Consider the following 16,348-nt stretch of genomic DNA (forward strand, 5'->3'; position numbering starts at 1 on the left):
ATAATCACATTGCCACCGCCGACGTTACGTACGACCACCACCACCTGTCGCCTCCACCGTCACCACCATCTCACCGCCGCATCGCGCGAACATTTGACTATGTAATATAAAGGTCGAAAATGGGGATGAGGATCCCTTAGGTTGTTTTCAACTTTTTACTAGTAAAGATAATTATTTTAACCATCGGATTAAAATTAAGAGTCAGGATTCAAAAATCTTTTTTAAATATTAACTTTTAATTTTAATTCGATTGTTAAAATCATCAATGTTACTAGTAAACTTGATATTAAGTTTTAAAAAAATCTCAATCCAGAAAATGATGTTTACCAACAAGTAAATAACCCTGCTTTTTCTCTCTCAATCAACCAATGATATTTCTTGAATAACCCAAAAATTATAACAAAATTAAAAAATTCCTACTTGAACGGAGAAATTTTTTGTTATATTTCTAGTGATTAGATATTTCTTGAATAACCAAGAAATTTTTTGGTTAAAATATAAATAGACTTTTAACTCGAGATTACTTTAGGTTCCATCTAAATGATCCTTTGTTTTTTTAAGAAAAGTATCTAAACGGTCCTTTACATGGTACAAATTTTTTTTCTTAAAACTAAATAAGGAAATTTGAAATGCAGACGGTTTTATATCTTTAAAATACTGCTACAGAGTCTTTTATATCATCGTCATTTCATAAAACACTTGGCGCCAAACTTGACGTTCAGAAAACTGATCGACCGGCGATCCGTACGCAATTAGGTATTCATCCGGTCCAATCCAATCTCATTTGATTGCTGCTTCTTTATTATTTGCTTGATTAATTAATTATCACTATTTATATACTTATAAATATATAAACTATATATATATACGCTGTTACTATAATTTCAAGTGATTAGATATATACTCTGTAACGGAGAAATTTATATATATATATACACACACATATATGTCTATATTCAGGTACAGATGGGAACTGCCATGACTTGTGATGAAAACTGTTTTGCTTTTGAAATGGTTCATTATCCGGATGACGATCCTTCATTGAACAATAAGATCGACGGTTTGTGTGAAATTTTCAATGTTAACGATGATAAGGTAAATAATCCTGCTTATGATTGTGAAACTTGTTGCTTTTGTTTGATTCGGAAGACTACTGATAATGATAGCTATATCTTAGTTTGATGTGCTTTTTTTTATTGTAATAGATCGATTAGGGCTTGCTTTAGGTGATTTTTCTGATAAAATTATGTAAAAAAAATTCGGCTTTAAAAACGGTATTTAGTCATTCGCTTAATGAAAGAAGTGGAAGGCAAAGAGAGAGTTACAAAGGAAACAAGTGAAACTGATGTATATCATTTTCTTCGTAAATTTTGTGTATGTTCATGTTTGACGGTTTGCACAAGTAGCCCCAAATGATACATAAGGATTGTCATTTTGACATACACTGACAAACTTTAGACCTTTAGACCATGACCTGTACAGCGTTTGATAACATTTAGGTATTTCCTTGAAAATCAATGATGTTTGGTGTACGTCAGTATGTGTGTCGAATTTCCTGAGCTGTATTATCTGTTGAGTTTAGAAGGATATACCAGATCCATGATCTTTTAAGTTTGCATGGTATGTATGTGAATTTTTTATACATATTTTTGGTCTCTGCAGCATACTGGAGAAGAGTATGCAAAGAACGCTCCAGTTTTAGCTACTGAACACAAGGAACTAGAATTTCCCGTGATGGATGTGCTGAAAGATGGAAGTAAAGCTCATGATAAGGTACTACTTTTGCTAGCAACTTATAATGATATTATCAATTCCTCCAATAAGGTGAACAGTTGTGCACTGTCAATTCAAACTTTTACTGAATACGCATATTGAGCAATTCTGTTTATGTGTTCAGATAGAAGCTGCTGAAATGACTTGTGATAATAATGATTTTGAGGTTGAAAGGGTTACTCATCCTGATGATAATTCGGCATTGAACGATACAATTATTAGGAGGTGTGAAGTCGCTGATACTACTACTGAAGATGCTACTAATAACAAGGTAAACTATGTTGTAACATTTAAATATTTTCTTGATGATTGGTGTATGTGTATGGATTTTCCTCAGTTGTGTTATCTGTTGAGTTTAGAGTAATAGACAAGATTCTTGATCTTCTTAAGTATGCGTCTGTATGTATATGATTTTATTTACATACTTTTGGTATCCACAGCTTACTGGAGAAGAGTATGCCCAGAATGCAGCTTTAGCTACTGAATATAAGGAACTTGAATTTCCTATGACAGGGGCATTGAAAAAAGGAAGTAAAGTTCTTGATAAGGTACTACTTTTGCCAGCATCTTATAATCAATACCTGCAATATGGTGAACGGTTCTGCACTGTCATATCAAACTTCTATTGAATACACAGATTATTGAGCAATTCTGTTTATGAATTCAGATAGAAACTGCTGACATGACTTGTGATAAAATTGATTTTTGAGGTTGAAACCATTACTCATTCTAAGGACAACTCGGCATTGAACGATACGATCATTAAGGGGTGTGAACTTGTTGATACTACTATTAAAGATGCTACAAATAACAAGGTAAACTATGTTGTAAACTTTTTGTGGTGTTCTGTTTATGTATCATCATAGCTTTTGTTCGATATATTATTAGAGATTAGGGATTACTTATGGTGATTACTTTATACTATTCGAGATTGTGCATGGCTGTTATTTTACGGTTTGTTAAACTGTGTCCAATGTCAGTAAGTCAGTTTAATTTGTATTGCTTAGAGTCTTTATTGATGAATGTTATGTTTCTGGATATATATTGGATGGATTTGTGCAGGCCGTGATTTTGGATCAGAATGATTTTGATTTTGAAATGGTTAATCATACTGAGGCTGAGGATGATTCTACATTTAACAATACAATCACCAGTTCATATAAACTTCTTGATACTACCATTGAAGATGCTATAGATAATAAGGTAACCTTATGCACATTTGGTTGTTTTTTTTTTTTTTTTTGATAGAATATTTTATACTAATACAGTAATACTATTGTAGCTTTTGGTCATGAGTTAGGAGCAGCATTAGGTGCTTGTTTTATAATAATCTGATTTTATGCAGAAATCCTTGGCATCTACAATAGATTTAGTTATCAGCTTAATGAGGGAAGTGGAAAGTAAAGAAAAAACTGCAGAACAAGCGAAAGAAGATTCAGCTAGGAGTGGCTTAGATATTCTTGCAAAGGTGGATGAACTTCAACAGGCGCATCAGCATGCAAAGGAAACAAATGACACGGTTGTCGATCAATCTTTCTATAATTATAGTTTTTAATCCACACTATGCTTCACATGTTGTTTAACAACCTAATAAGATACATACAAATCTCCTCGTTCTCATTGACTAAGTTTAAAAATTTAGTCTAGTGTACATGAATGCGTGATCTCTATGGAGTCCGATCACAGATAGATTTTGTCTTTCTACTTTTCCTAAAGATCCTTCAACCGGTTAATGAAAGTCCCCCGTTTCAAGTGCATTTCCAAACTGGATCCAATAATAGAGCAGGACCGTTACATCTGAAACCTGATATATCCCTGTGATTAGCAATCCAGTTAGACCACTAGAAATTTTTGGAGAACAGTGTTCAATTATTATCTATCTGTCCTCTGTATTTGGACAATGGATTTTTAGAATTGTTCGTGGGGAGGGGTTTCACAATGAAAGGGTAAATGTTTTGACTTTGTATTTGGGTATGGATATTTTCCAGTATATCGGTTTCTTTTTAAATGGGTTTTATGTAGAAGTTTAGTAGGATATAACACTATCTTTTCTTGTGGGCTGGTAACACTTATCTTTAGCTTATGCAGCTTGCTAGAAGAGTGTCTGCAAAAAAGGCTATTTTAATTACTGATGTCAAGGATCTTCAATCTTGTGTCTCGGGTCTGTTGAATGAAGGAGGTAAACTTCTTGGAGTTCTTGACGAGGTATACTTTTGTTAACAAAGTTTTATGGCTACTTGCATTGAAGCGTTTGGGGCTAATAATCACATTCAACCTTTCTTTCATTAGATTCGTAAAGCCTTGGAAATGAGATTGGCTTCAGCTATAAAAGAAAAGGAGTTAGCAGATAAGGCCAAGCTTGAAAAAGAATCATTGGCTCAGAAATCACTTTCGTATGAAGAAAGCCAAATGATAAAGGTAGTAGAAGAGTCTGAGAGACTAACTCAAGAAGCAGAGAAGATTTCTAAGGTAGTTTTATTAGTACGTTTGTTTAATGTCATTAATCTATGTTCCACCTCCATTTTGTCTTTTTCTTGTTACAGTTACAGGAATTTCTCATAGACCGTCGCCAAGTAGTTGATATGTTACGGTAAGTTGTAAAATTGGTTTGAGCTTCACCAGTTTAGACTTTAGACTCAAACATCTTACCTTATCCAACTTTACTCTATTTGTGTAGAAAAGATATATCTGATAAATGTCTGCATGTGAATTCGTTGAAAGAGTTGCTTAACCAAGAGGTCATGCAAAGTGGAGTGGATTATTTTCCTCTAGCCAACTATCATCCATCTTAGCTTCTATAATGCCAAGTTATGAGCAACAACTCAAGAAGGATGAATTAACTGAGACCCAAAAGGACTGGGTCGAGCCACCTAATTCCTCTGTGTTTTCAGATTGCGTGGATGAACATGTTCCACTTACCAATCAAAAACAAATAAAAAATGGAAAACGAGTATCTGTAGATTTTCCGGGAAATGAGATGTTACCAGAGATCCCAGTCTTGGATACGGAGAAGATGGAAGGAAATAAGAATGGCTCATCTGAGACTGACATAACTAATGAACCTGCGGCTGCAGACATCACGGTTTTCGGATGTTCTATGGCAACTAAGGATTTGGTTGTTACTGCAGAAACCAATGCCGAAAGGGTAGTTCTGAGATCCATTATGCCGAAAGATCATGGAAAGAAATCAAGAGGAAAAAAGAGGAAGTTTAGAAAAATGAGTGGCTGGGGTACTGTACCAAGAAGGATTGGATGTGCAGGAGATCCCAGAGGATACTTTTGATGACATTGACAGCTATTGGTAACATCTTTTAATCTTCTAGTACGTATGGTCATCAAACTTATCATTTTCAGATTTTGTTTATATTTTAGGTGAATGGTATTTAGTTGGTTGCTCAAGAATAGTCAAGTAGAGTGAATAAGCCAACCATACTAAATACAAATCAATGAATCTACATAAGTTTGGTTCACCGGCATGGCAAAGCTTTTGAATGCATAGTCATGCCCTTAAACATATTTGTCATCATCAATTACTTGTTAAGATGATCACTGCATACATAAGGGCATAACCGCAAAATCGCTGGTATGATTCCTTGGTATGACCATCCGCAAAATCTCTGGTTTGAGAAAAATCTGGATAAGATAATTTGTGGGTGGCATGTGTGTTTGTAAATAAGGGGCAACTCAAAACCATCTGAACTGACTTAGTATGGTCAAGGTTGACTTAGTATGGTCAAGGTTGTTGTCAGCATTATACTCGCTACTCACAAGAGGACATCCAAATGGCAACATCTAATAATCTTATTTAGTATCACTATCATTGCTGTTAATGTTTTGAGTTTTGTTTTCTTTTTCCTGATATTATATTCACTACTCTAACCCGAAACAAACAGCGACCACAAACCAAAAAGACCAAAGTGAATTGAGCCAACAAACTGAAATACAAATTGAAAGAGTGCATATCCAGAAGTCTAGATCTGCCGGTAACCCAGAGTCCAAGACTGAAGTATTCTTGATGCTTAGTTATAGACTTATACACCTTACAAAACATTTCTTTATATATAAACACTAACAACATCATCATCATCATCCAAAATATGTGTTTACAATGTCATTGAGATAATGAGATTTGTGAGGGTAATCCCAATATTTATTCTTTAAATAGTGATGCCAATAACATCATGAACGTCACAATATTACTCAAAACTTTACAACCAATATTAAAGTAGCCGAATCAAGTGTATCAAAAACAAAAGTAAGACCTTCAATTCAATTAGAGTTATAAACACTAGTATGGAATTTAAACATGAAGTCACTAAAATCACCCCACAAACTTAAGAAGAATTTTATTTCATTCACCATGGGTTTAGATTTATTTTTTCATTTATGATTTCGTTGCCTTGCAACAACTTTAATCCAAAGTACTATTTCAAAAGTGTATATAACTAAATCCCATATTTATTATTATTTATCATTTTATAAATTAATATTACCTGATTAAATTTTGTAAAATTTCATAAATTTGGGGTGTTACACAAAACATATGTATTATTTTCTAAACGTTTAAATAAAAAAAAATCTTTAGAAAAAAAAAATTAATATAAGACTGAATAATTTTGCGGTCATTTCCAATACGATTGCGATATCGAGGAAATTAACATGTTAACATTTTTTTCTCTGAAAAAAGGAAAAAAAATCAAAAAGGAACAAAATTTTAAGGATAATGATAAATAACCTAATTGGTGTGCATAAAGATATGCCTAATAGTAAGACGATGACATGTGAAAATATTAGGGGGCAATATTAAGAAAGAGATTAGTGGAATCCTTAGGTTGATTTTTAAGTATATGAGTTAATTTGATTAATCATTTTCCAAATTTTAAAAATAGTAAAATTGTCTACCTTTTGGTACCGCCAACGGTAGAAGACAATACTTTACTACGAGTAGTAAGTAAAATAACTTACTTTTACCTTTAAAAAAGCGTTTTTACTTTACGAAATATATATCAATCAAATTGCTAACCATTCTACTTCTGCAAAAAATAATACGAGTATAAATAAGAAGAAGAACATGATCATCACTTCAGACTGTACGGAACGTGTTCTAGACTCTTCCATTCAAGATGTTCAAATTAAAAAGGTATTTCGTTTTTATTCATGTTGTATCACTACTGGGTAGGAAGTGAGCGATGCTTTAATCTTAAAAAAGATGACGTCTTTCTTTCTTTGTTATGCTTTATGTATGAGTAGAATAGCATAGTGTTCGGATAAATGCCAAATGATTTTTAGGTACGTAGTTTGAAACATTAGAGGGTTTTAGCAGCATGGTGAAAAAAATGTAAATATGTGTGGATTTCTTGTCCCTCTTATTTTTTTTTTATATATAAAACAAATTAGTTTTAGATAAATCTCGCTACCAACAACTAGGGGTCACGACTCATGATGACGGCGATTGGTGTTAGAAAGGGTTAGGTGTCACTTTTTTTTATTGACTCACCGGTCCCCCTGAACGATTACTAGTTGAACCGGTTCTTAAATTATTGGATGTGGTTTTTCCCTATTAGTTTACTGAATCTTTAAATGCAGGGGTGGTACCCGTAAGAAAATTTTAGAAGTCCATTTAAATTTGCAGAAAACAGTGGACTCAGCAATGGATTCTGTGATTAGCCTAATGAGAGAAGTGGAACGTGTAGAGAAGGCAGCAGAACAAGCAAACGAAGAAGCTTCTCGGAGATGTTCAGATATTATTTCAAAGGTGCATGAACTTCAAGAAGCGCAGCAGCAAGTAAAGATGACAAATGAAATGGTACCTATCGACCTACGAAAGTTGTTTTAATGATTAAGTTGCACCTGTTGGAGGTTTTTTGAAGTTGGTAGCTAATTTATTAAAGCGTTTACCTGTTTCCGTTCTCTGCAGCTTGTGAGAGAAGCTTATGGACAAAAGGAGATTTTAGCTACTAAAATGGAGGTCTTTGAGCTTCAAGTTCAAACTTCATTGGAGACAGGAGATACATCTCTTGCACTTCTTGATGAGGTAATACTAATGTTGATAAATGTTGATCAGAACTTGCATTAAGGTCATTGTGTTCTAACTAATGATATAATTTTTCATTAGATGCGTACTTTCCTGGAGCAGCGATTGACTTCAGCTATAATGATAAGGGAGTTGGCAAACAAAAGAAAGGAAGAAAGTGAAGCAGCACTTGCTTATGAAGAATTCCAGATGAAAACGGTGGAAGAAGAGTCCAAGAGACTGAATCAAGAAGCAGTCAGAATTTCTAAGGTAGTAATGTAACATACAGGGTGTTTGGGATTGCGTATTGAAAGTATTCATCCGACTATTGTGTTTTCAAGTTGCTGATAATCAGGTTGTGTGTTTGGGTATGGTGAAATTGATAATCTAATTATCTAGGCGTCAAATAATCGATTTGATTCAACCATTGATTATCACGGGTCTAATAGCAGAAGCACATCCAATCACTTTGAAAATGCCGTGTCAAATACCTTTCTAATGCAAGTACTGGTTTCAACTTTTATCACAAGAAGAGAATTGATCCACATTCTGGATTATTTTGTATTTCTCGTTGCAGTTGCAGGAGTTCCTTATGGGTCGTGGCCATGTTGTCTCTATGTTACTGTAAGTTGTTGCATCCACATGAACGGCCAGGGTAGGCTTTAATCCCTTGTTATACATAATCTTACTTGATTTTTGCAGCGGAGAGATATCTGATAAATGTCAGCATGTGAAACTGCTAAAAGAGGAGCTGGACCAGGCGATTCTGCCAGATGGAACTAGCCAAACATCACTTATCTTAGCATCTACTAACCCATCTCTAAGATCTCCTGTGATACCTGGCCAGCCACAGCCTGAGCAAGCTAATTCTGATCTGCCTAATAAAACGAGCTCATGTTTGGGACTAGGTGGGATCACTGATGACCATGTTCCCTCTGACAAAGGTGAACAGATAAAATTTGGAGAATCAAGGTCATTGATCTCTAAGAAGGCGGTTCTCAACGCATGTGACATCAAAAGCTGTGATTTAGGTAAAAACTTAGGAAATGCAGCTACTAGGAAAGCAAAGAAACTGCAAGAAAATCAGACGCTTGCTACACGTATCAAGAAAGTAAAGATAAAATGCAAACTGCAGGGCAATGGAATGTTTGCTAAAAGTAACAAGAAAGTGAAGGTTATAAAGAAACTGCAAGAAAGCCAGATGTCTAAAACTGATAACAAAGTGAAGATAAAAGGTAAACTGCATGGAAATCGAAAGTCTACGAAACGTATCAAGAAACTGAAGATTAAAAGCAAACTGTGTGGAAATCAAGTGTCTGCTAACAGTATCAAGAAAGTGAAGATAAGAGGCAAACTGTATGGAAATCATTTCTCCTATAATAATATCAAGAACGTGAATGTAGAAGGCAATCCGCATGGAAATTAACTGTTCGCTAAATGTTCCGAGAAAACGAAGCCTGATGCGGATCATAAAAGATAGTTCTGTAAGTGACTATGATGCTTATCCTTTAGGGTTTTAAATTCTGTTTCTCTGTTTTGGAGTCAAAGAATGGTGGTGCTGACAAAATTTCAAATATTTCTTTTTGAACTAAAAAGAGCTTTTTGAAGCTTTACGGTATCATGATTATGTATAAGCTAATATGCCACTTCTGCTGTACAGTATGCCAGTATTTGGAAATCGTCTCGATGCTACACATGACTTATATGTATGTGGCTATGTGGGGATCAATATGAAAAATAAGTTTGCGCCAGGAAAAAATGAAAAGTAAATGCTCGAGACAAATCAATTTCTAATTATACAACTGCTAAAAGTTACATCTTAATATATACTAGAAAACAGTTGAACTAATGACTTATTAACCAATCAAATCGCTTAATTTTATAAAATTGACTTTCGCTTATGTCATCATTGAATTTAATTATAAATTAAAATTTCTAATAATTATTATCCAAATATATTATTATATTAGTATTTATCGAAAAAGTCTCATTAATTTACACTTTTTGGTTTTCCATCAATAATTTACACTTTTTAACCCTTAATACTTAATTTATAATTGATTTAGCCATCAACTTGAAAAGGATTTTTAAAAAAATCAATCATTTAATTAGTTAAAACAGTTTTAACATATGAAATATTATGTAAAAAAATTATTTCAAAAGATGAAATATAATATATGTGTTTAATGTTGTAAATTCTTTTAAATTTGTTTTTACTTACATTTTTACATTTAAATTTATATATTTAATAATTTATCTTATCTTTAAAATGCTATAAACAATCCGTGTAATCACATCTCTTGACTTTCTCAAGATTTCAATTTTGACTTTTCTTGACTTATTATTATATAAAATTAAAATATAGATTTACACATATAAATATCAATGTCGACTACATGACTAAAGATAAATATTTCTTATAAGAAAATATTATAAATTGATACCTATAGGAATCACAGAACATGAGACGATCACAAAACAAAACACGATTTACAATAGAGGGTTAGTTGAATGATAAATTCAAACTAATATGAACCCCATTAAAAATTCATTCTATCTCTTAATCAAAAAGGTACAAAATTTTCTTTTTTTATATATTAGTTTTGTGTATTAATGTTTAAAGTTACTATTATCACTCAAATCAAGAGTCCTAATTGTTATCAAAGAATAGGAAAACAATCCTAATTGTTATTTAAATTATCATAGAAAAAGTGATTGAAATAAACTTCTCTGTGTTATGGCCCCACATCATAATTAAAAACGTCTACTTGAATGTCAAGTACGAGATCATAAGTATGTTTATATATTAATTTTTAATTATCTATTATAATAATATTACATTATTGGTGCAACTGCTTTAAAAAAATTCTATAATAGAAAATGACTACGGCAAACAATTCCAACAATATGTCTCAACTAATAATGACAGTGACGAACTTGTGATTATTGTACTATTACTTGCAAAATATATCTTTAAAATTATAAGTTTTATGACTTAAATGTATGAAGAACTAATATTGATAATATCATAAGCTCGTGTTCAGTGTTGGACACGGGTCTATAATCTAGTATAAAGCTATTGGGTGCATTTGAAACACTTGGTATTATTTATCGTTTAAGTAAATAAGAAACATTACTCGCCTGCATATGATACATATCTGTGCTTTATGGTCCCGGATTTGTTATAAACATTTAACTAGTCTCCTGTACTAATGTGCCGATGCCCGATAGTTGATAATTATGAAGCTACAATGTAGAAGTTGATACCAGGGAAGTTGTGGAAATTAAGCATCTACAAGGTACCGAACATAGTATTTTAATGGCTTTTATGATAGTGTTTTCTAGATCTGGGAACATGATAGATTTTAGTATGTGGTTTATTTGCATAGCCCCCACCCCTTTAGAACAAGGATAAGGGCTAAACTACTGGCATGTCTCCTTAATTGGGCTGATCATGGCCAAACTCTTTCTAAAATGACATGTCAGCAAACTTTCTAATTTAGTTGTCAAAAGGGTCCATCTATGTCTTTGAGAAACAACTGGAGAAGATGTTCACAAACATCCCAATGGCACATGGACATGGTGATCTAACATGAATGATCAAATGGTTGGTCAAGCAACCAACATTGCTGTTTCTTGTTATACAACACACTTAGATGACCAGATATCAGATATGAACTCTAATTACCAGCTAATACCATCACAGCCATTCCAAAAAAAAAAAAAAAAAAGCCAGTACCATCACAACTTTAACTATGATAGGTGCATGGCGTATTAGGGATATTATTGTCAGGGTGGTTCAATCCAGGCCCTGACATATATGGGTCCATGGACTCGCGTTACATTTCAAAAAAATTCTGCGTAGTAATTTTGAATGGGGACACATGTAGTTGTTTTATATAGTCACAGACTTGGCTAAGTTGCTTCCTTTTCTATTCATTCCTATTTATATTTGATACATTAAATTACGTTATATGTGTCATTAGTACATATGTTGAATAATTTTGTTCATAATTGAATAATTGATACGAGTCTTTTGACCTTTTTTGTATTATTTGCTTTAAGTTTCAAAATGTGTTTAGGATTTTGTTGCATTTTTTTGAGTATCTTAGATATATTGCAATTGTAATCATAATTTATATTTGACATCTAATGTTTTTGCTAAATGCTTTCTATTTATACGGAGTAATATATTGTAGTTAAAAAAAAAAATCATATGCCCTCAATATACATATTAAATAGTTCTATATATTCTAGAGGTTCATCCCCTATCTTCAGATCGAAGGGATAGATAAGATGACCATTGACATTAATGACTAATGACATGCATGCATGGATGTACCAACAACAGAAATATGGTATATATGTTCACATCAATGATTGGTCAAGCATGTATATATGTGGAAATATTTACATAACCCACATAAAATACAGATCTTTGTGTATGTGTGATTTAGTTATGAACAAGGACAGATTTTTTTTGCACATTGTGGGTATGAAGTAAAGAATTTGTATTCCCTTTGTCACATGTGCCATCAATTTTGAATTAGGTACAACTCGAAACCAACATGCAAATGACCTTTGCCCCACCCTTTATATGGCCATACATGGATCATGTTTTCATGTGAATGCATTGACAATTAACATTCTAACATCAAGAGTTGCAGATCCAAATTTGTTGACTAGATATGCAGTCATTAGTACCATAAAATTGTTTCTTTTCAAAATGTCCTAAAATAACAAGCTTTTATTTTTAAAATTTTGCAATTGCAAATCACACACACACAAAAAAAAAATATACGTATGTTAGGATTATACCCATATACCTCAACACTGATGAATATAGTAAAACATGAGATATATATATTTGGGATAAGTATTTTGAAATATAACAAACTTTGAACGAATGTCTATAATAGAAATAACTAAAGTTGTGTGTATTGTATGTAAACAACTCCAAAATAATGTTTATTGTATGTAAGAAAATGTATTTAACCAATTGAGATCAGACAAGTGACACCTCTATATGGTTGTCACGTATGTTTTCTTACATACAATAAACATTTTTTAGACATTCGTCCAAAGTTTGTTACATTCCAGGATACTTATCCCTATATATTTTGGTAATTTGGTTACCCAAGATGGATAAGCCTTTTACTTAGATATACATATATGGCTAAATTGATATATATTATGACCATTTTCGAACCGTTTCCTGATGACCCAAGATTCGAGGAGTTGCAATAAGTAGTCAAAGTACGTATAGTATATGAATAATTTGGTCGTTGTGACTTTGGTTGGAAACACTTTAGCTTAGCTTGTACTTGACTTAGCATTGGAGTTCAAGTCAATCTCTTTATGCAAGTTTATGGATAATGAAGGACTTAATTAATCATCAACACTTAATGTATAGTGGGACTTGATTATACTAAAAGAAAATGTTTATCACGTTTTTGAGTCTTATTTTGAAAATATAAAGTGTGTAGTAATTAATTATGGATGGCCCGTGTGCCTTTTTTGCAGTAGTCATTCTCCACCCCACAAGGCCACAGACCAAGATCGAACCCAGGACCTGTTATTCAAAAATCATACCTTTGTGAGTCTCTTGTGCTTCGATTAATCTATGATCAGTTTTTTCTTTTCCTTTTCCAAAGGGAAATAATATATCTACGTCAAATTTTTGTCATCTACAACAAATGTACAGTGTACAACTATATAAAACGTGCATTGTTAGATGACAAAAACCTCTTGTAGATTTATCCCTCCCTTTTCTAAATTGTCAATAATTAAGTTGTGACGACTGAACAAGTAATTTCTTCAAAGTTTAGTTTCTCATCATTATAATACATAAACCATGCACTTACTTTACAAGATAGTATAATTTCTTTCTATATACATACAAAAATTAATCAGTAAAAAAAAAATCTAAAGCATACGCCTTCCTAGAACTAATTAATTACCATTACATTTTGAGCCACTTCGATCTTAACTAATCGTGGGAGCAAATAAGAAACTTGGTACACCTCCATATAATATAAAGCCGTGCCTTTTGTTCCCGAATTTGCTTCGAACATCTCACGAGTGACCGTTGCTTCAATAACTTGAAGGCTGCTGAACTTGCCATTGCCATTAGAATTCTATATATAAGAGATCGAACAACTAGCTAGCTTGTAGAAAGATTTGAATGAAAAAGAGTACTTGTATATAATGAAATTGTTGTGTTATACATATGTAGTTGAAATGTTTCTCTATATATAGGCCTAACTAAAGCAACTTCCTCCTAGAATGGAAAACAACATTCTTAAAGACATTTACAACTTTTAGTACAAAATGTACATGACATATAAGCATTGTTGTTCTAGATTGAGTCATTATTGCATTATACAAAGTGATACATATTAGTATGTGGTATATTTGCGTCCCATCTTTTCTAATTCTTCTATTTATTGGGGACCATAGGATAAGGGTAGAACTGCTTGATTGTCTCCTTGAACCAATGGCACATAGAAGAAAAAAATATATAATGACATATTGATGACATGTCATCAACCTTCCATATATCCTAACTATGCATGGTCAAATGGGGGGCCATTCATGTCTTGAAAAATGACTTGATAAGATAATCATAAACATACATGCATGTTTAGTTAGCACATGGTGTGTCAAACATGAATGATTGGTCAAAGAGTCAAACAAACCGTGTTTTATTTTACTTAATATATATATTGATTGATGTGTAAGAGGCCAAGAGGTAGGGAAGTACACTCATGTGTGTTTTTGTGAAAACCTTCTTATAAATGCAGAAATCTATCTAAAATATTGAAAATATATATGCAATGCACATTTAATTTGAAATATAAATCAAGGGGAAATGGTGTTGTGTTGTTATAGTTGTATGTATGAACCGTGCCAGATCGTGTTGTCCATGGAAAAAAAAAATTATTGGTTGTGCACCTTAAAACTCCACCTATTATCTTTTTTTAAAGGTTGTTATTTATACAATCATATTTTCTAAGCTAGCTTGCATAAGGAGTGCTATGGGCTTTTAACAAATCTATAGCCTTCGGGTCATCCCATATATATATTTTTTTTATGAAGTACTTACTTTTTATAAGTTTACACAAATATATAAACTTGAGGAAGTTTATATATACTAGGCTCCACATAATAAAATATGAGGCCGGGATGGGATCGAGTATGTGGCTATTATGTATCTAGTTTAGATATGGAACCCCTCACATGTGTTTTTTTAATCCATAAAAAACATGAGGCTCAATTATTTATTCAAAATATATATTAAAGTTCATAAGTGAGGAGTTTTATACCTAACTTAGGTACATGACAACTACATCCCCAACTTTTTCCATAGAAAATTCGATAAAATGATAACCGTTTATTCATAAATGAAAACTTGAGAAACATAATAATGACTCATTAATTTCTTTCTTTGGTTAGTTTGACATTGTAAAGCAATTTCTTTATAATTAAGCTTATATGAAGTAGACCAAATATAATGGTAATGTCCATACAATGTTTGCCAATTAAGTCACCGTATGTATATATTAAAATTCTAAGTTTTGTCTTTGTTGTTTTGTTTCTTTGTCAATTTGTAATAGATATATAAATATAAAGGTGCACAGATTGGCCGGCCAAACATGTATTAACATGTTGTTTGTTTTATACTGTTTATTTTAGGTGTACGTATCTGTGGCTCTCAGAGTTGTTGAAGTATAGTTACACGCTTTGGATATGAACATTATTAGACAATTTGTCATCATGCCCCAGCAAACATAGAGCTCAAAATTAGGTACAACTTGCAATTCACCTTGCCCTACCATATATATGTATATATATGTCTCCCCCATGTATGCATGGTATCAACTAATTATAACCTATCCCATGTAATTAAAATTAACTTATAAATGACCTTTTAACCCGTAAGTAATTATTCTTATCTAAGTTCAGTGTCGTCAACAAACAAATTTTGGAGCCAAATTCTCACGTTCTAGAATCCTTATTGACTAATTGTCACGTTCTGAAGCCAAATTCTTCCTCTTCAGAACGTGAGAATTTGTGGGACCCACTTGCTGCTCTTTTTTTTAAAAAAAATATAGCTGTCTTTTTTTTTTTAGAATTTGTGAAATTCTATAAGTGAGAAATGATGTCGCGCGCGCTGAATTGGTAGTCCATAACGTGAGAGAATGGCGAGTAAAAGCTTCCGTCGTTCATTGGGTTGGGTTCTAATTAATTAGGCCGGTAAAAGCTTATAAACTTAAACGAAATTGATGGTGATCACCGCCTTAATTCTGTAGTTTATACTAGCTACTTGATAGTCTCTTTTTTAATTCATTAAACTTAATTATAGTGTTTCAAATGTATGTATTCGAATTGAAATTAACTGGCCGGGCAAGATGTTGGTTAGTTCAAGATTCCGTGTGTCGGGTTTAGATGATCATAATGGGGTTCCATCCCACATGCCAAAACCTTGTCCTGGTGTTGTTAGTGAAGCATGGCCTTACAAATATCATCATAACCTTATCGACAATAGATGTTAGAAAATGA

At 32.7% G+C, this 16,348-nt stretch overlaps 3 protein-coding genes across 3 annotated transcripts; 2 read left to right on the top strand and 1 right to left on the bottom strand.

Moving 5' to 3' along the window:
• The first annotated feature begins 624 nt into the window (after positions 1-624).
• On the top strand, positions 625-5,220 carry LOC122593889 (ERC protein 2-like). The gene is made up of 12 exons (XM_043766341.1): positions 625-756; positions 961-1,095; positions 1,663-1,773; positions 1,898-2,044; positions 2,214-2,321; positions 2,484-2,588; positions 2,836-2,976; positions 3,119-3,292; positions 3,862-3,978; positions 4,063-4,242; positions 4,317-4,363; positions 4,451-5,220. The coding sequence occupies exons 2-12, from the start codon at positions 967-969 to the stop codon at positions 4,563-4,565; spliced, it is 1,374 nt and encodes a 457-aa protein (XP_043622276.1). The 5' UTR covers positions 625-756; positions 961-966; the 3' UTR covers positions 4,566-5,220.
• Positions 5,221-6,837: 1,617 nt separating this feature from the next.
• On the top strand, positions 6,838-9,464 carry LOC122593713. Its single transcript, XM_043766160.1, has 6 exons — positions 6,838-6,913; positions 7,406-7,579; positions 7,691-7,807; positions 7,889-8,056; positions 8,364-8,410; positions 8,489-9,464. Exons 1-6 carry the CDS (start codon positions 6,845-6,847, stop codon positions 9,210-9,212), a joined length of 1,299 nt encoding a protein of 432 aa, XP_043622095.1. The 5' UTR covers positions 6,838-6,844; the 3' UTR covers positions 9,213-9,464.
• Positions 9,465-13,598: 4,134 nt separating this feature from the next.
• LOC122593592 (small polypeptide DEVIL 14) lies at positions 13,599-14,024 on the bottom strand. Its single transcript, XM_043766022.1, has one exon. The coding sequence runs from the start codon at positions 13,914-13,916 to the stop codon at positions 13,776-13,778; it is 141 nt and encodes a 46-aa protein (XP_043621957.1). The 5' UTR covers positions 13,917-14,024; the 3' UTR covers positions 13,599-13,775.
• Between the last annotated feature and the right edge of the window lie 2,324 nt (positions 14,025-16,348).

Source organism: Erigeron canadensis, chromosome 3 (genome assembly GCF_010389155.1).
Source record: "Erigeron canadensis isolate Cc75 chromosome 3, C_canadensis_v1, whole genome shotgun sequence".
Taxonomy (NCBI): Eukaryota; Viridiplantae; Streptophyta; class Magnoliopsida; order Asterales; family Asteraceae; genus Erigeron; species Erigeron canadensis.